Source organism: Simochromis diagramma, unplaced genomic scaffold (assembly GCF_900408965.1).
Source record: "Simochromis diagramma unplaced genomic scaffold, fSimDia1.1 OVJJ01000481.1, whole genome shotgun sequence".
Taxonomy (NCBI): domain Eukaryota; kingdom Metazoa; phylum Chordata; class Actinopteri; order Cichliformes; family Cichlidae; genus Simochromis; species Simochromis diagramma.
This window is the reverse complement of record NW_024386898.1, coordinates 3,126,969-3,153,517: the sequence shown is the minus strand read 5'-3', so window position 1 is coordinate 3,153,517 and position 26,549 is coordinate 3,126,969. Positions and strand designations below refer to the sequence as shown.

At 41.6% G+C, this 26,549-nt stretch overlaps 3 protein-coding genes across 13 annotated transcripts in view; 2 read left to right on the top strand and 1 right to left on the bottom strand.

Moving 5' to 3' along the window:
• Positions 1–8,207, top strand: part of LOC120735262 (sorbin and SH3 domain-containing protein 1) — a 42,529-nt gene extending 34,322 nt beyond the window's left edge. For 8 of the 11 annotated variants that reach the window (XM_040034543.1, XM_040034540.1, XM_040034542.1 and 5 more), the window contains 10 exons: positions 91–261; positions 870–916; positions 1,224–1,338; positions 1,482–1,607; positions 1,728–1,922; positions 2,130–2,651; positions 3,258–3,353; positions 4,418–4,470; positions 4,577–4,683; positions 5,008–8,207. In XM_040034543.1, the coding sequence (XP_039890477.1) occupies positions 91–261; positions 870–916; positions 1,224–1,338; positions 1,482–1,607; positions 1,728–1,922; positions 2,130–2,651; positions 3,258–3,353; positions 4,418–4,470; positions 4,577–4,683; positions 5,008–5,075 (1,500 nt within the window). In that variant the 3' untranslated portion in view covers positions 5,076–8,207. Of the gene's footprint in view, positions 1–90; positions 262–869; positions 917–1,223; positions 1,339–1,481; positions 1,608–1,727; positions 1,923–2,129; positions 2,652–3,257; positions 3,354–4,282; positions 4,330–4,417; positions 4,471–4,576; positions 4,684–5,007 lie in introns of those variants that run through there. The other 3 variants (XM_040034545.1, XM_040034546.1, XM_040034547.1) reach the window with 3 other exon arrangements.
• A 7,194-nt stretch (positions 8,208–15,401) lies between these two features.
• pdlim1 (PDZ and LIM domain 1 (elfin)) lies at positions 15,402–21,142 on the top strand. The gene is made up of 7 exons (XM_040034550.1): positions 15,402–15,650; positions 16,690–16,841; positions 17,341–17,425; positions 18,429–18,613; positions 19,348–19,490; positions 19,633–19,750; positions 20,588–21,142. Exons 1-7 carry the CDS (start codon positions 15,558–15,560, stop codon positions 20,772–20,774), a joined length of 963 nt encoding a protein of 320 aa, XP_039890484.1. The 5' UTR covers positions 15,402–15,557; the 3' UTR covers positions 20,775–21,142.
• A 476-nt stretch (positions 21,143–21,618) lies between these two features.
• On the bottom strand, positions 21,619–22,617 carry neurog3 (neurogenin 3). Its single transcript, XM_040034317.1, has one exon. It carries the CDS (start codon positions 22,255–22,257, stop codon positions 21,619–21,621), a length of 639 nt encoding a protein of 212 aa, XP_039890251.1. The 5' UTR covers positions 22,258–22,617.
• Positions 22,618–26,549: the final 3,932 nt, after the last annotated feature.

The following is a 26,549-nucleotide window of genomic DNA, read 5'->3' as shown; positions in this document are numbered from 1 at the left end:
TGAGTGTTATGCCTAACAAAGGATCTGTGAATAAAAGAGTAGAGACCCATATCTGGAGGGTGCAAACAGTTCAGTCTGGTTTCCTGGCAGAAAATCTTGGAGGAGCAGCGGCGGCTGAAGCGGGAACAGGAAGAGGCTGACACAGCATCGAGGCGACACACGAGCATTGTCCCCACACACCACCAGTTCATCACCAACGAGCGCTTTGGAGACCTGCTTAACATCACAGATAACACAGAGAAAAGGAAATCGGGCATAGAGGTACAATACACGGCAGTGTCTTATCCTTGTGTAAGCAGGAAGAAAGACGGCAGATGCTTTGTCACTTTGTGAGTCAGGCTGTGGGGGGAGGTCTCTGCAGGCACAGATGGCTTTTCCACTCCTGGTCAAAAATTCATGATAGAAGGCAACATTTGACCTGTTTATCACTGGAATATTTCCCATATACATTTTGATTCAAGTTGCAGAGCGGACTCTGTTTACCAGCTATACGTCCAGAGTGGCAGGGCATGCATGCTGTTTTGCACATTACACACAATAGGTTCTAACTGAGCATGCCCCCGAGGTCAAGTCATCCTTTCAGTCGCAAACATATCATTCTTCTCATTGCTAGAATATTTATGTTCAGAGAGGCCAGTGCAGATTTACAGCTAACAACAAATTCCAGGAAAAGCTTTTCTTAGTGCACATAAATGCCAAAGCCCAGAGAGCGTAGTAGCCAAAAAGAACAAAGATGGAGGCATTTAAGGTATTTAGCCTTCAGGGAAACTTTCACTCACTCAGTGCGATTCAGAGAATAACACTGGTGTAGCTGCTGCCAAATAGTAACAGTCACAGATGTTTATTTTTGTTTTTATATATCTACACAGAAAACGCCCGCCATGGCTCGCTTTGACTTCAGAGCAGAAACTCTAAAGTAAGTGGAAATTATGAGAATTTATATGTATATATTTTTTATAGAAAATACCATAAATGCATTGAAGCTCAAAGCAGCAGCAAGGATAACACCTCCACTGAGTTAAATATTTGCCTAGTGGACCTTAATTAAGTAATTTTTTCAACTTTTAATAAAGTAGTGCCAAAAAAATGTAACAATCACAGAAAACTACCATTTGACCGTGAAGTGATGCTGTATATTCCACCCATGTGATCCTCAAAGCGTCTCAGTCTTGTTACACTATGAGAGGTTAATCTCTAAATGTGTGTTGGTTTTGTATTTTCAGGGAGCTGCCATTTCAGAAGGGAGACATTGTGTACATCATTCGACAAGTTGATCAGAACTGGTATGAAGGTGAACATCATGGAAGAGTTGGTATTTTCCCTCGAAGCTATGTTGAGGTATATTGCCTGTTAATGTGTGTTATTTGTGACTCATAGTTCATATCTTTTTTTAAGCATTTCAGAATCGATTCTTTTCACAATTTATGCCCTATTTTATATTCTTGGTTGGTCACATTTGGGTGTTTTGTCTGCTTGCACAGCTCCTCCCCCCCACAGAGAAAGCACAGCCAAAGAAAAGTGCCCCAGTGCAGGTGCTGGAATATGGAGAAGCTGTCGCCCGCTTTAACTTCACTGGGGACACAGTTGTGGAAATGTCCTTCAGAAAGGTGTGACTTAATAAGAGTTATTATAAACTATTAACTAGCGGGTTTTTATTCCCTTTCTCTTTTAATCCAAACAAGGATTTTTTAAAACCCTGATTAGTGGATCTGCCTGTGTGTGTTCAGGGAGAGAGGATTACACTGATTCGCAGAGTTGACGAGAACTGGTATGAGGGCAAAATTTCAGGCACCAATCGTCAAGGCATTTTCCCCGTCACCTATGTAGAAGTTCACAAACGACCACGGGTCAAAAACGGGGTGGAGTACCCGGATCCACCTGTCAGCCATTCACCTCAGCGCAGCACCAATGCTTCACCACAGGTAGGGACTCAAACACACTGATCACTGAGCAATTTCTCTTACCACCACCTCTGTGTGCTTTTAATATCCAAAAATGATTTTCCTTCTACACACACCTCGACGCCCACCTTTTAATTTGTGTTGTGTAGAGATTTTGTCACATCTTTCATTTGCTTTTTCTTTCTCTTACCCCTCTTCCTCTCTCTGTCTCCATCATGCCCTAAAAAGCTGTACCGTAATCGTCTGACCACCTCCCCTCTGCCTCTCCCTCGCTCCCCCCGCCGCTCTGTGTCCCCTGAGGTCCATGCTGTCTCCTCTGAGTGGATCTCCCTGACTGTGGGAGGTGGGAGTCCCCCTGCGGCTCCCACTCCTCCGCTGCCACCACTGCCCACTGTGTCATACCGTTGGGGCGAATACCTGCCCCCACCTTTCTCTGCCAGCCCCGTGCCTCCCATCACTGGCAGCCCATACTGCGTCTCCCCCATGGCCTCCCCATCCGCCTCCCCTCTACCCCCGCCTTACCCACCCAGACCCAACTCGACCACCCCCTCCCTCACATTTACCCCACCTCAAGGGGAGGACTTCCTGCTCTCTCCTTCCTCCCCACATGTGTCACGCAGTGTGAGCCCCAGCAGTGGGCCGGTGCTGGAGTGCTGGCTGAGGGGGGAGAAGGAATTGACAGAGGGGGAAGGCGCAGAGGGGGACAGGGGCCGCGCAGGCCCGGGCAGCAGGCGAAATAGCCCTGCAGAGGTATCTTCTGCATGGTGTGTGGTGTTGCATCTGAAGTTCACTCTGGAACACAGGCTTATGCCACAGTTTGAGACATTAAAGTAGATTTTCTTGAGTACTGACGCAGACATTTTTGTGGAGAACTAACTGGTAGATCTGACCTGAAGGTGATTTTAGCCAATAGCTGATTTCAGTTTTAAAGACAGTAACTGAACTGGTCACTTTGCTTACATATGCAAGTCTGCATGGTGTTGTGTGTGAGCCACTAATATGCAAATGGTTTACTGTGTTTGAGTGCTTATGTATTAAGTCTTAGATTTCCTAGCTGCAGAGAGCTGTAAGACAAGTGTGTTTGCATTTCCAGGGTTGATCTGCAATAATAATAAGTTCTGATTTTTATACTGTAAATTTCAGCGTACAGATGCATGTTGTTGTTCTGTGCACAAGCTTGACAAGTTAGATGCTTCTGTTGGTCGGACGTTTTTTTGTTTGGACAGTGACAAGCTGCCGTGAAGCTGAAATATCCACCTGCAGGAAACTTGACTCACGCTGGAGTTTGATCATATTCGCAGCACGTTGATATGCAGTGCAAGGCTTTCATTTTGAATTCCTTTTTTTGTGTTACAGTTTGTAAAAAATGAGGCCGACCATCATGGACGAAGCACCAGAAGCCCTGTGATGCTGTTTGATATCCAAGATAACAACAATGTTAACTCGTTTGCGGTAAGGTGATAGAAAGTGTTCCTGAACCTCTGTTAAAGGTTTACAAAGAGCATGTGTAGTTTGCTACCTGACTTCATCTTGTGCCATCCTAAACATACCACCTTAACAGATCCATTTGACCCACAGCACCTTGAACTCCCATACATATTAGACGTATGATATAACAGAAGTTCAACTTACTCTCCTGCTGAAGTTATAGTTAAATATCAATCATTTTGCAGCTAACGAAGGCGCTATAGCTAGCTTAGCATAAATACCAAAAAAATGGGGAAATGAAATGTATCCAGAGCTGATAAAATTCTCCACCAGCATCTGTAAAGCACAGTTATTGTTCTAATATGTAGTCTTTATGTCAAAATTTAAAATGCAGCATGGCCGATCAAAACACAGATGAGGTTTTTTTTTTTAAGAAAATTATGTGAAGCTACTCTTAAATGACTCTGTTTGGCTTTATCATTAAGTATAAGCCTGAGCCTTTAAGTTGTCAAGCTGAGCTAACAGGCTACCGACTTGAGCTGTACATCAGTCTGCTCACAGAGCTTTTAGCAGCAAAGAGGTTATTTTGTTCCTTCAAGCTGAATCTGTCAGCCCACCTTTAATACTGCGTGCACTTACTGCCTTATATCCTGTACAACTGAACTAATATTTCATGTTTCCTGTCTACATGCTTCTACTGGTGACCTTCCATTTCATGCCTCTTCTCCCGGGTTGGGCCAACACCCCCTCTACCTTTTCTCCTGGCTTTTAACGGATCACATCCTTTTCTGTCTTGCTACTCACCGGACCTACCTTCCTGTCTTGCACTTTACCTCCCCTTCTCTAACTCTTCACCTCCCCTCCTCACCTTCACCTCGGCCTCCTCCGGGACTCTCGGTGGGCCGGGTCTCTCTCTCTTTTCTGACGACTTCACCTACTACTACTACTACTAGGAGGCAGTGTGTAATGAGATCTTGAATATAGCTGAGACCTCGGTGAGGTACTGCAGCACCCTGTCCCACCACCATAATGACTCTCTTCATAGACTGCACCCCCACCCCAGTAAACAATCTCTCATCATTTCCCAGCAACCCCAGTCACACAGCAGCAGCCCGGAGCCGAACCGTCTGAACTGTGGAATGTGAGTAAGATCTGTTTCACGTTTCAGACTCTTATTAATATTCTAGGTAAAGACAGACCTTTGCTGATTTCACACTTTGTGTCTTCCCTGCTTCATGCCGCTCCAGATTTCAGGCTTTGTACAGCTACGTGCCGCAAAACGACGACGAGCTGGAGCTGCAGGAGGGAGATCTCGTCAGCGTCATGGAGAAGTGCGATGACGGCTGGTTCGTTGGTATGTGTCACAGGCCTAGATTCCTCAGAGATGCGGTCACACTCGGTGTGTCACATTAATCTATATAGGGTTTCTGCAAAATGCCAAAAAAGGACTGCACGCGTGCAATGTGCAGGCTCAGGGTTCTTTCAGCGTGTCATCTCCTTCATATATAGAGTTTCTAAAGAATGACAGCAGAGGATTGAGTGCAGTGTGCATGCTCAGGTCCTGTACAGAATTTTAAATAAAGCTCAAAGGGGTTATTTTGGTACTAACACTGAGGTCATGTAAGCATTAAATCTGAGAAAGAATCTGATCAATGTTCATCTTTCTTTTCCTCCACAGGTACATCAAAGCGGACAAAACAGTTTGGGACTTTCCCGGGGAATTACGTGAAGGAGGTGAAACTGTAAAGCTATCTAATCTGGCTGTAACACACGGTTGCCTGTCAAGCTTGGGAAGTCATAACTACCGCGCATGGCTGTTGGTTAGAATAGTCATTTAGCCGGGCGAATATTTTTATCTGGGAAAGTGATCAGATCGGCTCGAGGTATGTCAAACTGCACGAGGCGAAGACGGGGACAGCTCACTGCCCAAACACCTCCATCACATTTTACGCACGTCTCCACAGAAGTCATCGGTCTCCATACGTGGAATTTCTCTGTGAAAGCCTCCTGCAAATTAGCTTTTCGACGTACACGTAATAGCTTTTATTGTGTGTGTGTAATTTTACAGTATGCAAGAGTTTGCGTAGCACCTCAGTCTAGAGGCAGGCAGCAGAGCAGTGTATGGATAAAAGGAGTGGATCTTATTACCTGAACTGGACCTGGGGAGGCGTCAGAATGTGTTTTGATCTTTCAGGGCCAGAGGTGTTTAACACCGCTGGCAAAGAGGTGATGTAAATCAGGTATCGTGAATGAAATTGATTTGATTTAGCTACTTAAAGAAAACCTGTAATATGATCAGATCACTCTATGACCCTGTTAACCAGACAGTTCCCTTAAAAAAACAGCTTAAAGTCAGTGCCCTTGGTACTTTAAATACTTAAAGCCTTATGTAAAATGACCCTTTTTAAAATATTGAACTATTTTCCTCCACATTTTCTGAATCATCAGGAAAGTCAGTATTTGCCTCGCAGCATTCACAACTCATTGTAGCCCAAGTGTGTTACATTGAATACAGTATTGTCTTCATTCTCTATCCAAAGGTTGCTACAGAGAAGTTATTAACAGCCGTGTGCATGAGTAGAAACTCTAAAATGTTGATGTGTGCTGCTGGCTTCTCTTTTTCTCAGTTTCCACTGCAAACACATATTACAGGACACGCAGATTTTATTGCATGTGTCATAAAAGTGAAACAAAAACTGTGTATATGCACATCCTATATTTTGTATATTTTAAAACTGTGTTTGCTGATTATTGATGCCTTTAAGGTAGCCGGTGGTAGACGCCTAGCTTCAGAGCAACCACAGGACAGGCGTGGTAGCACTTAACTTCCTGTTTGGTCATTTAGGAAGATCCCTCCTAACAGTGTAATAGCACTGATGACCTAAAACTCTTTCAAGTTTTAAGTCAAAGCCAACAAGGTGTCTTAGTAAATAATCACAGTGATTTTTTTAGAGCGTATTGAGATTTTAACTGTGCCCTTACTGACATGATTGTATATGTAAATGCGTACAGAGAACTGTATACGTACGGCTGCATATTTTCATTCATAATGACTACAGTTGTAAGGTCAGCATTAATACAGCATGCACTATAAGATCATTGAGAGACTGACAAATCACACTGGAGCATGAAACACTATCAGCCAGCCAACACCCTAATAATTGCACTTTTAACTTAAAGAAAACAGAAGTAATGACGCGGTGAACGCCGCTTTTTTTTTTAGCCTTTAATGGCCGATAGCCGATGGAAGATTGCTTTGATCTCCGCTACCAAAGCATCAGAGCCGTCTTCCTGCAAATACGGAGCGCCCACATCTCCAGCGCCATCAGATCCGGTAACGTGTCAGAATAGATCCTATACACACAAACACACGAGCGCCCTCACATCATCAGTGTCTGCGCCGTGCAGAGCTTTCGGGTAGTGTGTCCCAAAAAAACCCTTAGTGCTTGTTATGACCTGCTCGGAGCAGCAGACGGGGGTAGTTCGTTGCGCAATTGCTAAAGAAGTATTTTTATCTAATCGTACTTTATGTTGGGAAGATTGATGGTAGTGAGCAGTGGAACTCAGAGAAGCGCTGTCATCACCTTCTTATCCAAAAACTCAAATTAAAGGGCCTACAGTGTAGCTGTTTATGAACACACAAAATCTGAAAGATAAGCTGAAGTATAGAAACATAAGACAGATAAGACTTATTAGATCTAGAAGCGTATGTCGACAGTGTCTTTGTTTTTTGCACCATGATGTGTTAGCTACAGTTGTGCATGTGGCCACCACGTAGGTCATATCTGAAGTTTATTAATTGATGAAGTACATTCATTTAAGCCAGGTCAGTACAATCAGTGTTTCCTGTGAGATTGGGTTTTTCTTCCTGTGCAGATCACAACCGCTACTTTGCCAACATCAGCAAAAGAATGTTTTCCCAGCGAGATATCACACGGAATATATTACACTGCAGTGTGGGTTTGCCTTTTTATCACACTGTTTTTAATGTCCAGGCATTTCATTTTATCACAAAAGCGTGTTTTGTTTTTTATTTTACCTCCGCCTCTGTAACTCCAGCTCTTCATGAAAGTGTTGATTAGTCGGGAGTCTGCTGAGCTGTCGCCTTTCGAAATGAATCCTGTTGCGATGTAGAGAGGTTTGCTCCTTCTCAGACACACTGCACGATGGGCAAATAATCACTCGTTTAGTGACAAAACAATTGGCAATAGATTGTTTCTGTGATTTTTGTCCGTAAAACGTCACGGGATGTATGAATGTATGAATATATGAATGTGTTGCAGGCAGTGTAAACATGTAAAAAAACAAAAAAACGTGTGAAACGTTATTGAACAGTTCGGCAAATGAAGGATTGTAAATATGTAAAATAAAAAATAGACTGCGAGCAATAGGAGCGTCAGATTGAACTCTCTGTCACTTGCAGTGGTTTATTTTGCCTGAAGGATTTTTTTGTTTTGTTTTATTGGCAAAGCACAGAGTGGAGCGTTACTGAGCACAGAAAGATTAAACATTACGCTGCCATTTGTGAGGATCATGTTGCCTTATGTTTGAAAAATTGTGCCTCATTTTCTTTTTTTTCAGTATCACTGAAATGTATCCATGACGTATTTTGTGTAACCCTGATTTTCCCCATTTGTTCGAGTCTCTGTGACGGGAGAACATTTACTAAGAACTTGTCTGTTACTGTACAAGAACCTAAAAGTGTGACATAACGCTTCGACATGATTAACACTCATGAAAAACGGACGCACAGCCTGCAACAGGTTTGGTTTGTTTGCTTCAATTTGCAGTGCTGTTACATTGACAATATTAAAATAAAGATACTATACACTGCTGTGTTCGGTATTATGCAATATTTAATAAACCATTTAAACCATTGCATGTGTTGCCAGTTTTGTTTTTTGACAAAAATCTGAGGGGAAAAGTCCGTTTTTAGCATTGGCCAACTTGTTCCGGCTGTGTGAGCACGTGAGTTTTCATCCTGGCTCATTAGAAAGAGTGTTGGTTTAGAAAATGTAATAGACGAAAACCTGCAAAGACGAACAATGAATTCAGCACTGTATATTCAAGTGTTTAAAGTAAATTACTAACAGTATTTTAAGCACTTAAGTTGCCAAGTTAAATTGTTTTTCTGGACACAGGATCACCGGGGTCCTAAATATAGCACCAGCCACTTCACTGGGTACACCTCTTTGTCTAGTTAAAATAACTCTCTGATCAGCTGATCTCATAGCAGCAATTCAGTACATTTCGGGAAGGGGGCGTGTCAACTTGCTGAAGTTCAAACCAAGCATGAAAATGAGGAAGAAAGGTGATTTAATGACTGTGAATGTAGCATGGTCGTGCCAGTCAGGCTCGTCTGAGTATTTCAGAAACTGCTGATCAGCTGGGATTTTCCAGCACAGCCATCTCTGGGTTTGCAGAGAATGATCTGAAAAAGGGAAAATCTCTGATTCAAATAATACTTTGTTACAACCAAAGGATGCAGAAGAGCATCTCTGAATGCACATATCAAACCTTGAAGCAGATGTGCTACAGCAGCGGAAGACCCCACTGCTGACAGTTAAAAACAGGAAACTGAAAAACTACAGTGTACCCATCTTCTGATGGTTCTTTCCAGCAAGATATGCCCTGGTGTCCTAAAGCTTAAATCATTTCAAACTGGTTTCTTGAACATGTCAGTGAGTTCAATCTAATAGAGCACCTTGGGAATGTAGTGGAACGGGAGATTTGCATGATGTAAACTGTGTGATGTTATCATGTGAGCGTGGACCAGAATCTGAAGAATGCTTCCAGCACCTTGTTGAATCTGTGCCAGATGAAGGCCAACCCAGTATCAGCAAGGTGTAACTAATGAAGTGGGTGTGGGGGTTATGTTTGGTTTGTTTGTTTGTTTGTTTTGAAAAAGCAGATCTTCAAACTTTGCCTACAAGACAGGTTCGAAGGGGAGCTGTTCACCTCTGGACTGTTGAACGTCAGCTGTGTTATCTGATGATCATTTCTGATGTAGTGCAGTGTTGTGGCTGCACTCAGGAAAGTGGGTGAATGCTGTTGGGTGAAATGAAGCAATAAATGTCAGACTCCTGTAATCACAGTGAACAAATGCTGAAAGCCGCTCAGAGTCCTGCTGACAGAACAGCCAGAAGCACTTGATCCATATCCACTTGAACTGATAACAGCGTCACTTTAAAACAGGCTCACAGACTTTTTGGCATACCTAACATTACAAAGCAAAACCCACAAGAAAGGACGTGTTTCATTCAGTTTGGCCGCCTTGCCCCCCCCCTTTATTTTTTTCCTCCACTTTCAGCAGAGGCCCTCTGGCAGGAATTCAGTTTTTGGGAGCGGCACATTCCACATCCTGGGATTTAGCTCTACCATAAATGGTAAGTTTGCACATAACACGGTGACGCAAGGGCAGGCCGACGTCTCTAAAACAAACTGAAGCTCTTGTGAGAGGTCCAAAACACGAAGAGGTACCACTCTGCTCTGCTTTCAGAGAAACGTCCTTTCATTAAAAATAATGTGGTCATCGCAAAGTTGCACTTTTTTGTTGTTTAATATCAGCAGTGTTGGGAAGGTTACTTTTAAAATGTATTCCATTACAGAATACAGAATACATGCCCCAAAATGTATTCTGTAACGTATTCCGTTACGTTACTCAATGACAGTAACGTATTCTGAATACTTTGGATTACTTAATATATTATCATGCTTTTTACAACAACGTGAATGTACTATTGCTGTGTGATTTATTACTATCCGGTTGTTCAGTGATGATGCGACGAATCCTACTTCCGGGTCTAAAGTAGTCTGCGTTTAATATGGCTTTTGTGTTGTTAACATGTTTAATGTTATGTATTTTCTTCTATTTGATCTCAAAAAGCTCCTAAAACAGTCAGTGATCCCTGTTGACCTCCCTCGGCTTTTATTACCGCTAATCATTTATTTAAGCTCAGTTTTTAAAACCTTAGGATGTAAGTACAGCCCAGCCCATGCAGCAGTATATGAATGACTAACCTCGTATTGTGGATGGATTATCTCAGTTGTTCTCCTGGCTGAAGTTTGGTCCTTTTACAGCATCCTGCCATGCGATTACATTTGTTCCTGACCACCGAGAACACTCACGTTAACTTTTATCGAGTGGAAAAAAAAGTTAGCTTGTTTATGTTATGCTAACATAGCTGTTTCGCTAGCGGTCACGTAGCACATCATTATATACCAGCTAGACCAACTTCAGTAACCCTGCAAACGTCACTGCTGTTTAGTTTTCTGTCTTCATTTATGTTGGAAGTGATAGCAGAGCTGTACGTTTTAATTTGTTTCCAAAACCCCGCAGTCAGGACATGCTATATTGTATTTAGATAGAAGCTAGCGAGCTAACTCCCTGCTAACTTCTAACTCCGTTAAATGTCATAAATTCCGTTTTCATGGATGCCTGGATGCCAAACTCAATTGTTACACCTGGTAGAGCAGAACGCTGATCATTTTATTAAAGATGAAAGACTTTAGACAGTTTTTCAACTCTCAGTAATGCCATAGTGATCGTTTGATATATGGACCTGCAGCGGAGTTTAGACCCAGACACGGCTAGTGACGTCAGACTGAACAACCGGATTACTGAAGGTCCGCGACTCCGAACTGTAGTAAAGGGACCTCTGACTAATACGGCGGGGTCCCTGTCGGCTCGTAGCCGAAAAATAGCTTTACTTTGTTGTGTGGGTCAACTTTTCTTGACAGAGAGAGGCGTTGAAAGGCTGCTCCAACGGAACTTATTGTTTTCGGAGGAAAACACGAACACGGTGTACAGTCGACTCTTAATAGCTTACTTACAACTGGGCTCGTCAGGCACTCTTCTTGGCTGAAGTGGTTATTATTATATTTACATGCTTCCAGCTCCCGTTTTTCCTCGATGACAACTCGTACCTTTCCACTCCCCTTTTTCTCCCTCCTCGCGCTCACAGACCCATAACGTGTATGGCAGTCCATTCTCCCTGCAACACGGACTACACTGCCCATGATGCTACATTCTTTAGAGCTATGCTTGTAGCATGCTGCCTGTTAGCTTAGCACAACAACAACAACGAAAAGGCGCTCTCTCACCCAGGAAACACACAGTCGCAGAGAGAGAGAGAGCGTCGCCCTGTAACCATGGCAACCATAACGCTGCCGCCTGGAACAACAGAACGTAGCTGTCAAACAAAACCCAAACAGTCCTGACCCGCGACAAAATGAAACAGGAAAGTACCGCAGTGTAATCCATTTATTTCAACAAAGTAACTGTATTCTGAATACCACCTTTTTAAACGGTAACTGTAACGGAATACAGTTACTCATATTTTGTATTTTAAATACGTAACGGCGGTACATGTATTCCGTTACTCCCCAACACTGAATATCAGTTTAATAATAATGAAAAATTAAATTAAAAGCAAAGAATGTTTAATTTCTTCCCCTTTTTTGGCCAAACTTCACAGTGTATGATGCAAAATCTTTGATATTATTTTGTGTTTTAATACTTGCCATCAATCGTGGTCCTCTTATTTGTACATCCAAGCGTAGGCCTCTTTTGATACCAAGAATCAGTAGTAAATTGTCACCTTAGGTGTTGTAGCTGACCAAATGCAATGATAATACTTTACAGTACTGTATTATCAACCTTCGCTGAATGGGAGGATTGGCAGTGTCCTGCAATTTCATATGATGTTATTCTGAATTACTTTGTGCATCTTCTCGGTAACACAGGAACTACAGCACTTCTGAGTGGTATCAGTATCTTCACAGTGTTACACAGTCATTCACCACGAGGATGAAAATTAAATGGTGTTTTTTTAAAGTGAGCAATCAGGCCGATCAGTTCGTCAAGCCGCAGAGCATGAGTTGGCAAAGCGCTTCACATCTTCCTCATTATTCTGAGGAAACACTACAAGTTCCTCCAAAAGAGGGTCTCAGTTATGTTCAACAACACAAAGTTCCTGCCTGAACACCTTTAGCTTCCAGCTTCTAGGTTAACGCAGCAGCATTTCATGGACACAGTGAGGCTGTGGCCTTCCAGTGGTTAAACTGCTGTGGTGTGCACAAAAGCACAGCTGTCATCATACAATGTAATGCTTTTCTAGCATTACTGACCACTCAAAGTGTTTTAGACTTTGATTTGTTTTATTCCACACACTGTAAACACCTTATCGAGCCCACACCAATAGCCCGGTTAGAATCACCAGTTAACATGCATGTCTTTGGACAGGGGAGGAAGCAAGAGCACCAGAGAAATTAAACGAAAGGCCCTAAAAGGCCAGCTGAATTTAAAGGAGTTCCTGGAGATCAAGCAATCTCCATTGGAAAGAAGCTGCTGTCCGTGGGGTCTCTTCAGAAGTAATCGTTCTGATGTGATGATAACAAACGGGTCACCATAGCTACTGCAGTGGAGCTGCTTAATATAAAAATTAATTTCTTCTCCTTACTGCTAGTAAAGGAAGATTAGACCACTGTGATTTAAGTTAGTGTTTTCTTTCAATAAGGAAATTGTATGGTACTGATATTTAGAGGTGTGATTTATTCATGAACTGTATTTGGATAGTCATCAATTAACATTTTCCGCTGGGATAGACTCCCGGTTTGGATGAGCCGAAGATTATGGGTGGATATGTGCCGATAAAGAACAATAAATAAAAAAAACAGAGAGATTAATCACATTTATTTATGTACATCAACAAAAAAAATGTAATTCAAGGCACAACGAGCATTAAAAATGCAAGTTATAGGATAAAGATCTTTGAAGTATTCACCCGTCTGCCTACACATGCATATGAATTTGAGTGGCAACCCACTCTTAATTCATAGGGTTTGAATATGATGTCAGCCCACCCTTCACATTATAATAGCTTCAGCTCTTCTGGGAAGTCTTTCCTCAAGTTTTACACGTTTATGGGAATTTCTGACCATCATTCCAGATGCACATTTGTGAGTTCAGACACTAGCGTTAAACGAAAAGGCCACAGTCTCTGCTCTAATTCATCCCAAAGGTGTTTTTTTGGATTGAGGTCAGGACTCTGTGCAGGCAAATTACACTATGCACAGTGCAGTCAGACAAATACCGTTCTCCTGGAAACCGCCATACCCAGACTTGTCCATTGGATTGCCAGATGGAGAAGTGTGATTCGTCACTCCAGAAAACATGTTTCCACTGGTCAGTGAAGGTGTGCTTTACAACCACCGCATCCAACTCTTTGCATTGCACTTGGTGGATGTACCTGCTCGGCTATGGAAACCCATTTCTGGTGAACTTGGCCCATTTGTCAACCAATCAGCATTTGACTGAAGAGCAGCATCATCCATGACAAGCAATGTGTAGTTGGGAATTTGCAGGGGAGCGTGTTTACACTGGCACGTTTGCCCCTCTATAGACTCTATATGCTTCATTTACGTTACCACGGTTGTGTCCATACACATCTGCCTGGCCTGTTCAGTACCGTCCTTTCCTCTTCCTCTGTAGCATTGGAAGGATGCAGTCACTGAATTGGGACCAAGCTATAGCTTGCTTCAGTGCTTCACATTGGCACTCTTAAAAAAATAAACAAACTCCAACACAAGTAAAAATTCCAAAAGGGCTAAGCTGTGCAGACATCCACGTGCCTGCCTGTTTTTGCGACCACGTGGACTCGTCTGCAGAGACTTCAAAGAAGGGTAACGGGATTTACTAGTCTGCAGGAGGTGTTTCCAGCTGCCCGTGTCTCAGTATAATCAAGGCTTAAAGTGACAAGATAAAAACATAATTAACAAGAATTAATAACAACTACAGATGTAATCAAATTAGTGACTTCTTATAGTATTTTTTTCCTCTAAATGTTTTCTTTGCCATCATTTTTCTTCTGCATTTATGAAGAATTGACCCTTCTAATCCTCATCCTCTGCTTGTGTTTTGGATCCATCATGCTCGACAAATGTGGGCGCTATAAGTGTGCAGGGTGTGCTTCAGAGTGACTCAAGCAAAGTGTTGAAGCCCAGTCAGGATGTGATTCATCCATCACATATGGTGGTTCACCTTCAAGCAGACATGCTGACTTTAGCAGTCCTTACAGAAACACATCCAAAACGAAATAACTTACTCCCAGTCCAGCGCAGATTCAGTCTTCACATGCTTCTTTTAACCTTAGCAGCAATACTAAAGACACCCTTGCACATTCAACACCAGACCAGTACCAGGAAAAGTTTGATTTTAATAATCACAACAATGTAAAGTGACTTGATTGAGCTTTAACTGCTCCAGGCAGAATTACAGGCTCAAACATGCATTCTCTTTATCACACCAGCATTACTAATGCAGCCATTAGCAGTGCAAAGATTGTGAATCCTGAAATCACTTACACGTCATGCTCAAGTCTAACCATGTCTGTGTAGATTCTCAGTCATCCAGGTCATGTTGGTCTTGAGAGCTTGTCTTTTTTTAAGTTTGTGAAGACGTTTCGGCCCTCATACAAGACATTTCTTCTGTTCTAAAAACAAAAGGTGGATTTTCCCAAGCATTTAACCCATAAAGGCAGCGTCCTCTTTGGAGGTGGTCCTGAAGGACCCATATTGATCGTGTGAGTTGTGTGGAGAAAGGCGTGGGTCATTGCCATCACTGGGGGTTGAAACCAGGTTTCCCTTGAAAATATTATGTTAATCTTAAACGACTTCATGGTTAAATAAAATAAAGATTAAACAAACAAATAAATAAGGGTGAAACAACTGTGAGAGCTTTCCCCACCCTATCGAGGTCACCTAGGGCAAGGTGTGAGTTGAAGCCCTGGGAAGGGGCCCTGATAACTAGTGTCATAAGCCACACAACAGTATTTTCATTGCTTCAGATTTTCTTAATAAGATAAACACGTGACGAAGAAAATGATGGCCACTACTCAGTCGCTGTGTCCAAGGGGCTTACTCACCCAGTATGGTGGCTTAATCCCACAATTCTGCACGTCAGTGGCGTATGCGCGAGTACACAGATGTACGCGAGTGATCCATCTTCTTCATACACGATCTTCGGTCTCACTTATCAGGGAGGAAACTTCAAAATCTATTCGTCCAACTGTAATCCGAGGGTCCTCCCCCTCCACTAATGCGGTGGAGTTGCAGTCAGCCTCAAACTTTTGACCATTGATTACTCCACGTCATATTGCAGTAGGAAGTGAAGCAGAGGTCTGAGCAGCTCCTTTACCACCGTCGGCTCTGTTTCCAAACTTTCACACCATGCCTCTCCGTGTGGCGTTGCAGGGTCCCGGCCCCTGGGGGTTCAGGCTGGTTGGAGGAAAGGACTTCGAGCAGCCACTGGCTATTTCCCGGGTAAGTTCGTTTTACTGTTAGTTTCTCCCCTGCATTTCAGTGTAACCGCACCTGGACTCTCACCTCTCATTGTTTCCCCGCGACTTTACTGAAGGCTGGTTGACGATTAACGGTTAGCTTGTGTTAACCGGAGGGCTAACGAACGGCTAAACTAGCGTTAGCTTTCTCAGTTTATTGTAATTAAAAGTTAAGTTAGCGGCAATTTTTGCCAGTGCTACCTCAAAGAGCAAACGCGGTGGTCCGTGGACCCCACTTAATATTTAAAAACATACATTTTTATGTAAGGTAAAATATATTTTTGGTGAATTTCTGATGAATTGTGATTTATTTTTTTTTTATGTATCTTTTTCAGTCTTTAACTGAGAGTTAAAGCTACTTTAAAACAGTAGTTTTATAATAGCCGAACCAGAAATGCACTAATCCCAAACAATGGTTTTCATATTTGGTCTCTTACAGAATTTACTTAAGATTTAAAGCGTGATTTTAAAAGTTTCAACTCCATGCTTTGACATCACTGAGTGACCATGGACCCATCGGAGCCTCTTTGTCATGAGAAGACAGCTGACACACCTCACTGGTGTTCATTAGCGCTAAGATTTTATTAAGCTTCATACAGGGTGCTGCTCTGGTGGCAGTAATGAACCGGATTATAGCTAGCAAAGCACTCCTCTGAGCCTACACTGCATTTTTCCCCTCTTGTGAAGGTTATTACTGTGGTCAGGCCACCCCACCCATGGAAAAGTGATTAGGAATTCCTGGACTGTAGTGGTCCCTCTCCCTGCTTTAGGCCTTTATCTCAGATAGAGAATCTGGGCTCCAGGAAGCTTTTATCCTGACTCTGCAAGTGCCTTCGCTTCTGTTTACTGTTAACAAAGACAGCTGCTTAAAGGTTCTTGAAGGTCAGGTTTAAAACAATGGCATTCTCCTCTTTTGACTTGGAAGCCTTTAGGCTGTAATTAGAAGGTGCGTTTTCCATATATTCGTAATTATGGTGCACAAGTGGCTTCTAATTTTATAATTTCTATGTCCTGTGTTGTAGGTCAACCCCGGGAGTAAAGCAGCCCAAGCAAATCTATGCATCGGGGATATAATTCTTTCCATCGATGGAGAACCAACAGAGAACATGACTCACTTGGAGGCGCAGAACAAGATAAAGGGCTGCATAGAGGAAATGGTGCTCTCCATAGACAGGTAAGCTGTGTCTAAATGTGCCATTCTCATCTGCATAGCCATAGGCTCAGAGAAAAAGAGTGAGTAATGTGAGACGGCTCAGCTGCAATCCAGGTGTTCAGCGAGTGACATCATGTTTATTCAGTGATTTTTAAACAGCAGTTCTGTTTGTTTTACTGGTTTTTACCATGTTGCAATCCCGCATCGCTCATTTGTGTCGTCTTGTAAATTACTCATGACTGATGACTTTTGAGGAGTCGTATCAAAAGGGTTTTGACAGACGGTTGGAACCACATATGTTTGCTCCCATTAAGCGATGTCATATTGAATGCATGAAAGGACGGGCTTAACTGCAAGATAAACAAGAACATGAGCATGCCTGCAAGGGCTCTGTTGCATTCAAAGACACAGCCCTAATATTGCGTTCACGTGCGGATACACAGGAACACGCGGGCGATCCTGGCATTTTATGTTACTGAATCCTCAGATCATCTTTCAAGCCTTGTTTTGTCTTCCTCAGGTCAGAAACAAAACTGTGGTCGCCGCTGTCATCTGAAGAGGGGAAGACTCATCCCTACAAGATGAATCTTGCGTCAGAACCACGGGTGTGTGTCAGCATCAAAGCTGTATGAACTTTAAAAAAGTGACTCCTCCAGCTTTGTCATTTAGAGTGAAATCGAGTAGCCGTTCAGTTTCTGGAAGCCAGAGTGCTGCCCCCTTTTTTTTTTTTTTTTTTTTCTCCTTTTAATTTATATCCTACTACTGTTCATGATGAAGTCATTGTTTACTTACCAACAGGAGGTTTCCTAGGAGACAGTAGTTTATCAGCCAAGCCCTGACGCAAGCCTCAGTTCCTGCCCGCTGAGTGGAAAGTTGAGGCCAAAGTATGAATTCATGTAGGAAACGGTGTCTCAGGCCCTGTGTGTGTGTGTGTGTGTGTTTCACAAGTCACAAAACTAGAGTTTTGTTTTTTTTGTTTCTCCCACACACATATTAACACATATTTCAAGCACTTCTCTAGAATCTGTTGCTTCACTCTTTTGTTTTATGTAAGTATTGTCAGCTCCTTTGCGCAAGTCATCTTGCTCGCAGAGACTCGGGGAGATTTTGCACTTTTTAGAAGCTTGAAGCATGAGCTATATTTGGAGGCATTTCCGTGTTCCCACTGTGAAGCATGAGCTAGATTTGGTGGTATTTGTATGCCCACTGTGATGGCATGCCAGTGTTATGACGCATCTGTCGTTAAAGTTAGCCACGTAGGTATAATTAAGGCAGAGTCCACAGTCATTATCCTGCTAAATTATGTGTGACTTTGTATCAGACTGGAAGCTGCTTTAAAAAGACAGAACCGCTCAAAGTTTCCAAGTCTGTTTTCAAGAAAAATGTTATTGAAAGTGAAGCTTAAAACACAATAGGCCAGTCACTTTCAAACCTTAAGCAATATTTCTAACCCACTTAGCAAACACTGCATGTTTGTACATGCGCAATTAAGAAAAAAAAAAACTTTTATAGCTCATCAGGTGTGCACAGAGAGTATTGCTTGTTTCAATTACGCTTGAATTTCATATATATTGCACTCTCCTAACTTTTGCAGCTTGGTTTTTGCAGGAGGTGAAACACATAGGCTCGACCCACAACAGGAGCGCCCTGCCTTTCACTGGTTTCGGCTCCAAAGTGGTGACTAACCAGTACAATAATCCATCTGGGCTGTACTCTTCAGAGAATATCAAGGACTTCAACTCAGCTGTGGATGAAGTCAAGACCATTACTACGGCTAATGACCCCCCCAACAAGTAAGATGGGCTTAAGTGATGGCAATCAATCAGTATTGAAAATGTGAGTGAGTTTAGCTGGGCTCTGCTTGGGTCACAGAGTAAATAATCGTTGTGGGCAGTAGACTCAGTAAATCGTGGCTCAAATTCAGAATGTTTCCATTTACTTGAAAAATGAATTTGTATGCATCTTCCTTTTTGATTTGCTTGGTTGTTTGGATACTCTGTGAAAGACTTTTATAGATCATTCTGCAAGCTTAGCTTTTCATTAAGTTGTTTTCCAAATACTCATTTTGAATTGGGGAAACTGGAACTGCGTTTGTTTTAGAGGATTACTTCAATACTGACATACACAAAACCTCTTAAACACACTGTGATTTATTTGAATCCTTTCTGGAGGAGAAGTACATGTGCACACTGTTTGGCTGTAACTGCTAACTGCAAAATTTACAGTAGCGGGCCAGCTCCCGAAAGGCTGCTGTGCTTCAACAAATCATTAAAGTGTGAATATTGCTTCCAAGCAGATGGAGCCAGTATTTACTAATCCAGTGACTTAAGAAAATGATGTCACTTAAGTCTATGTTTAAAACAAGTAAAACACAAGAGAAGGTTCATTCATTGGCGTTTTTTTGTGCTGAATCAGCACTGATCTCCTGGGCTTTTACTGCCAGTCTGATTATGTATCAAAATACTGTTGCTGAATATGAGGTTTGTTTGTTTTTTTCCTTGCTGAAACGTGCCCAATTTCTTTCTAGTGCTCCATCAGAGCCATCAGGTAAGCGACCGCCCATAGTCGCAGATTCCGAAGTCTACAAGATGCTGCAGGAGAATCAGGAGTCTGACGAGCCTCCTCGACAGTCTGCTTCATTCAAGGTGCTTCAGGAGATTCTTGAGACAGGTACTGATACCATGCTTTTTCCATATACTTTAAGGGGCAATGTAGGATTTTTATATTGTATTTTTAAACAATGTTAGCTTTTTGGTAGACTATTGTCTTTTAGTTCCAATCAAGATTTTCAGTCTATTCTTGGTGTTTGTAGGCGACTCGGATAAACCATCAGGCTTCAGGAGTGTGAAAGCGCCCACAACAAAGGTTGGAGCATCAGTGGGGAACACAGAGAAGTTACCCATGTGTGACAAATGTGGATCTGGGATTGTGTAAGTATTTTATGGTCAAGCTTGAACTCTGTAGGCCTCTAGATTGTGTTCATCTGAATCTAGCAGCACTTGGGAGAAATACTGTGTCTCCACCTTGTGGGCAAATGAAGTAACAACAACACACTTGTTTCCTAATTCCTGCTGCTGGGAGATATTTTAATTTTGCTTTTTTATATTTTTAGAAAGGTTCATAAATGTTTTATTTTCCTTTCTTTAAGAGTATCCTTGAAAATCCTTACTTCATACAGATGTTTAGCACACTGTCCACACTGTCCCATCAGAAGATCTGAGTTTAGAAACTTCTACTTAAATCTGCCATGCCGAGGGTTTAGTATGGGGTTTACCAGGAACGGGTCTGCCCACAGGTTCACCAATGCTGGCTTATAATATGCGTCTTTTTTAGCAATAGATTAATTGCTTTTGTTTCTTACCATTATTTTCAAAGTGGTTGTGGATGTTAAAGCCAGATTATAAAATCCTAGTGTACAGAATACGACACCGAATCTTTTCTCCCACAGGGTCATTTCAGTCCTTTCCTTTTTGAGATACTGTACGAGAGTATCACTTCATTTTCTGACATTTTCATGTCTGTGCTGTTTTGGGAAGTGGGAACATGGAACGTGCCTGTAATGGCAAGCAAAACATTATAAATCAGGCCTAATTTCTGACTCAGATGTTTCCTGATGTTCATCTTTCTCCAAAACACCTTTGAGATCTAAAAGTAAATGTGCGTTTAGGTTTTCTAACTTGATCAGCTTGGATCAGAAGATGCTCTTTCCTATAGACAGCGACCCTCACTGCCATTCTCACTTATTTTTGTTTTTATTTACACTTCAGAGGGATGGTTGTGAAGCTGAGGGACAAGTTCCGTCATCCCGAGTGCTACACCTGCACAGACTGCAACGTCAACCTAAAACAGAAGGGACATTTCTTTGTGGAGAACCAGATTTACTGTGAGACGCACGCCCGCGAGCGAGTGACTCCACCCGAGGGCTACGACGTGGTTACGGTCTTTCCCAAGTAGTTCCCCTCACTGAGCTCGGCCTCGGACTGCACGCCACTATAGGACACCAAGACATAAACCGAGACTTACAATATTTAGCTAATGCTACTCGTAAGACTATGAACTGGTCTCCTTTCACACTATACTTCAGTACTGTCACTGGTAGGGAGGACAGTAAGGAACTACGTGTTTGAAAATGTTGATTTGCACAAAAACTTTGGCCTATAAGAAAGAAAAACCAGTGAATACTGTAAGATGGCATTTCTTTTTTTCGTATCATTTAAAATAATTTGAATGACAGCCACTATGTTTTGATACTGTTTGTACATTTCAGCATCTTTTGAATCATGGAAGCAAAAGAAAGCCAGAATATTCCCATCCCTGTTAAAGGAAAAACATGTTTTCTACAGTTTTTATTGAATAAATAAACATTGTTTTATACAGCAAAATACATTTGAATATAATTGCCGAATAAATATTTTTTAGCTTGAACAAATTCTCTCATGTCGTCCTGGTTTATTAATTGTCCCTTGGTGCTCTTTTTCTTTTCTTTTAGGGACACTGATTGTAGGGTTGCAAATATTAGGGGTGCCACATGATCATTAAATTGCTTTCAAACACAAAGAATGATTTGAATGACAGTTGTGGCTTCAGAAAGTCTTTTTTCCCTTTTCTTTTTTTTTTCTTTTCTTTTTTTTTTTTAAAAAAGCAAAACAAAAAAACTTTAATTGCTTTTTAAGAATAAACACTGAACATGGGAAACTAATGTCTTTGGACCTGGTCTTAAGCGTAACCTCGCTAAAGCGGATGGGGAACTGCTGCTTGCACCCAAATGTCTTTATGTGAGATGGAGCGGTATAGAGAGTCAAAAGTGCCACATACTCGTCAGGTCATTGTCAGCACACAGGGACTTGAAACAAAAGGTAATGGGGATGGCGCTGGATTCTTCTCCTGGGAAGATTCTGCAGCTCATCTCATTAACAGCGGTGAGAGAGCTTCTGTGGCTAAAGTCAGCATTGGTCCCATAACCACATTCTGAAGGTGATGCTGAGTCCCATTCGGCAGATAAAACGCTTGCCGGGCTGCTCAGATCTGATGCCAGATAGTCCTGAGTGTGTGCGTGCTGGTCTGCCATCCGGAGAGTCTCGGTCAGAGCCCAGATGTAGTTGCGGGCAAATCGCAGAGTCTCGATCTTTGTTAGTTTCGCGTCTTCTGGCAAAGCCGGCAGGATGCTCCTCAGCGCGTCCAGGGCGGAGTTCAGATTATGCATGCGGTGGCGCTCTCTATCGTTCGCCTTCATCCTTCGCCTGCCCCGCTGCCCGGACTGCTCACATCTGTGTTTGGGGTTTTTCACTGAGGACACGTCTCGGGTAACAGTCGCTGGTTTTCGCGGGAGCTGTCCTCGTGAGTCTCCTGAAGTGTCACCGGCTTCGTTCACTCGGTTGCGCAGTGTTGGAGAAAACCCGCGCAGGGCGTCGGGGACGCAGATTACTTTAGGATACATCCTGTGGCGACGAAGAAGATGAAAATAATCAAAAGTGATGCCAATGAGACAGCTTGGCTATAAAGAGAAAAAGAAACTCCAAATGATGCCCTGAGATGTGCCACAAACCCTGGAAATCACGTTTCCCATTTTTTTCTACGAGACTGAAACGTGTATCTACACCCTGAGTTCGTTAAATGTTTTAACTGATTAAAAATAACAACGCAACTGCACCAGTAACTAGAAATGAAATTTCTGAAAAACATTAAAGGACATATTTTAAAAATAAATAAATAAACTTCTGAATGAGTGTAGTCGCACTTACGTTTGCAGGCCTGCTCCTGACAGGCGAAGCTGGGATAAAGACGTAGTCCGCTCTTGTAGCTGGAGGCAGCAGACAGTGTATATGTGCAGGTGACAGTGAGGGATGGATGCGCATCTCTTGTCACTTTATATGGCCTTTATCTTATCTGTTTTTTGCACCGTGGACGCCTGAATCAACAGCGCTCGTCGAGTGGCCAATCAGCTTCCAGGCAGCGAGTCCTTCACCCTCTCCCTCATCCTTCAGTGTGCTTGCATTTCTTTGTGTATTCATTGTAATAGTTAATTAAATACATGTGGATGGCAAAGTGCCACGGATGTATGTCAGGCTAATAATACCCCTATTTTATGGACTAGGGTCATGTTTTTTTTCTTGGAGAAGGTAAACATTACGAGCCGATTTCCATAAGTTTGTCTGGGGGCAACAAACATGCAGCGTTCAGGATTGTGCTGGTCCTAAACTACCACTCTGGGAATCTTAATATATCTGTTTATTGCTTGTATTTATCATTATTAGCTATTCACTAATTTCCCTGTTTTGCTGGTCAAATGCTGGAGGTCCTGGTAGGAAAAGAAAACCAAAACATTTTGTGAGCTTTGCTTTGACCTCGGTTTAGTGAGGTCATGCGCTTGTTTCTGTCTAGTGAGATGCTGGTCTAGCAAAAAAAAAAAGCTTGACACGAGACACAATATGGATCTTGTATATATGATGTGATACTCGATTACAGATTACCTTTAATTCCCATTAAAGCTTTCAAGGCTAGCTGTCTTCATCTTTACTATCGTTTATTGTTATAGTAAATCATAATGTGTTTATGAAAAGACTTTCGCAATGGTTTAAAAGTAAGCAACGTTTAGTTTTATGCGCAAAAGGTGGAACCGTATTCAATATTTGTATTGTGTTTAATCAAATATCACTGTACACAAAGTTTTATTTTGGAAATATTATCCGATCTCTATCCATAAGAGGTACTTGTAATGCCACATTTTACGCACTCAAAACATCGGCACATGCCCTGCAGAGCACATTATTGCCAGACTGGCTTCTAAAATCAGCTCCATGTGCACCAGAGTACGCTAAAAACCGAGATGAAGAAGAAAATGCAAAAGTTCTCTGCAGTTATTATTTTATTATTGTTTATTGTTAAAGATTGAGAGACTCTTTGCGATTCTGCGCACATCCCACTACCTGGTAAGGCGGACGTTAAAATAACTTTAAGCTCCTACAAGTTGGTCCTTACTTATTGCTTCGATGATTCTTTTTTAAAGATTATTTTACCTCTTTGTTAGCTCAGAAAACCTTACCTATATTAAACAAGTGTTGTTTTTAAATGGCATATATTTGGATAAACATTTGCTTCTTGCGTTAGAGCGCAAAGCTCCGGTATTTGGATAAGACAATTACGCATGGAGCAAACTAAAAAAGGAGAGGTGGGAAGGTGAAATCCGCTGTGTAAATCGATGATACAAAGGGTCTTTTTGTGTTTCGCAACAATAAAAGCTCGTTTTCTTCTATAATGTGAGCCTGTGTCTGTGCGCTATGACATCTCCAAAAACTTGTCCAAGATCGCCACAATTCAGTGACGCGTTGCTATTTTCTAATAAAACTTTATTTTAACACATTAAAGATTAGAAAAAAAGAGTCAACAGTGTGCAGATACGTTCTAGCCTGGGTAAGGGAGGAAAGGGAAGCGTGGCGGGGCTCAAGCATGATTTACAATTGCCAACAAAGGATCACAAAAAGCTCTCCTTAACTTTCTGTCTAAATATGTGTTTTGGGAACAATCTGATAACCATATGCTTTCAATAAACTGGACAAATATACTAGGGAGATAGGAGATGGTGCCTTGCTGTTATAAAAGGCCCGAAAAGTCTAAAGTAAACTGAATATTACCACTTTACAAATATTCATTGATGCCAAATCCATATTAGGATATCGTGGACAGGTGTGGGTTGAAGTTGTCAGTCTCTCTCCTTGATTTTTTATCAGTGTGCTGTAGTGTCCTGCTTGTTATGCAAAGTATAGGCAAACATAAGCGGCCAGTTGCTGTGGTAATGGTAGATATCGGAGCAGACTTGGTACGAAAAGTGATTTAACAATATTTAACAATAAACTAAGCAAGCTACCGAGCAGGTGATACCTGCCTGATGCTCCTGATTAATACTTCCTCTGCTACTTCACTTTACAGTCTCCTTTGCTTATTTATTAAACGAAATCTATTTATTATTATTTTAGCAAACAGAGGTACCAGGTGGGGCTTTATTTTCGTCTTCGGCTTTTTGTCTGAAGGACGTTTTGAGGGGGACAATCAAAGTCCAACAACTCGCTGACCAGATTGTTGTCATCCCAAACTAGCAGCGAAGCCATTCAATGTGCCCCCCTCCTCTTGTTCTTTCTAGCAAAGAGCTGCCGGGAGAGAAAAAAAGGAAAAGGAAACTTCTTCAAGAAAGGAAAAACATCTTAAAAACATTTAATTGCAACCCGGATGCCATATGTACACCTCTTGTGAGACCCCTCAACAATATGACTGCCTTTTAGAAAGTATGGAGTGCGCCTTTGGAGACGTGTGCGCTTTTGGAGAAGTGCGCGCGTCGTGACCAGCATGACCCCGAACACACTTTACACAAGAAGTAATTCACTTTTAATGTGCTTTGGAGTTTCCTTTCACAGGCAAGGCATTGTACCTCTCACCCCAGCTTTTGAAGACAGTGTACACCAATTATAGCGGAATAGGTGTCCTTTGGAGACAGTTTGTCTTTTTGTAAAGATTGGAGATTTTAAACACAAATAGGACGGTGGCTGCAAGTCGCCCCCTTTCACCCTCTAAACTACTACATAATGTTTTTTTCTTTGTTTCTGATAGCTTATTTGCGAAACCTCGTGTTCATTAGCGGCTCTTTGTAGATAAAAAAGAGCAAATGTTGAATTTTCAGGGAGGGGATGGTAGCTTCAAGGGACATGTGACATTAAAGTTTTAATCAGTTATAAATGTTTGATTTAGACAGTAAAGATAACCTATTTATAAAAAGTTATTTCTGTTGGCGTTTTTAATTTATGAAGACTATTTTAGTCTTCTACAGAACACGTAAAGAAATATGGTGGATTTGCGCTTACCTGTCTGTCTGCTGGCAGGAACGTACCTGAATAAATCAAAAATATGATTTTATTTGCAGCGTTGTATATTAAGTAAGACAATAAAGAAATTATTTAATAAACTTGTAATTCAACAAACATATGCACTAATCGCCCAATTTCTTTCACAACTCTAGTGAATCACAATGAACAGTTAACAAAAAAAGAAAGAAAAAAAAAGTCAGTTCAGCTGAGTTGTTTGATGAAAGTAACACAATCTAAAGGGTGAAAGCTTCCATATCAAAATCCCAAACAATTGTAATTAGCCTAAAAGCACAATTCTGGAGAAGTTTTCAAACCTGTCATATTTCAGGTGTTTGATTTGGGTTATTCGTATACATCATAGTATATATGATATATACACATAGTAAGATGCATGTAAAAATTGACCCTGGCCAAGACTTTGTTCATAACAAGTGCCTATATTCAATTTTGAACAATAGATCTATTTAGAATATAAAAATTCCCGTCGAACAGCAATAAATATATGATTGATCCTTAATGAGTGTTTCAATTACAGCACTCATTTTTAGAGGAAAAACATCTATTCTCAGTAACATCATATCTTCTTTTACTTAAGAAATGAAAAAAGAACAGTCATAATAACTCAAATATGTTTTATTGAAAGTGAAAATGACGAGAACATCATTCTGGAACAATTATAAACATTTATAACCATTACATCCATTAAACACTCTGCTCAGTTCTGTATCATTAAAAAATATCATCACTATCGTCTATAATGATTAATATAAACGTTTTTTTAATAGTGTAACACTTAGAACACAAAACATAAAAGTTTCAGGTTTACCTCAGAACAGCCTCATTGCACAAGATTTGATAACACCTGTACCACAGG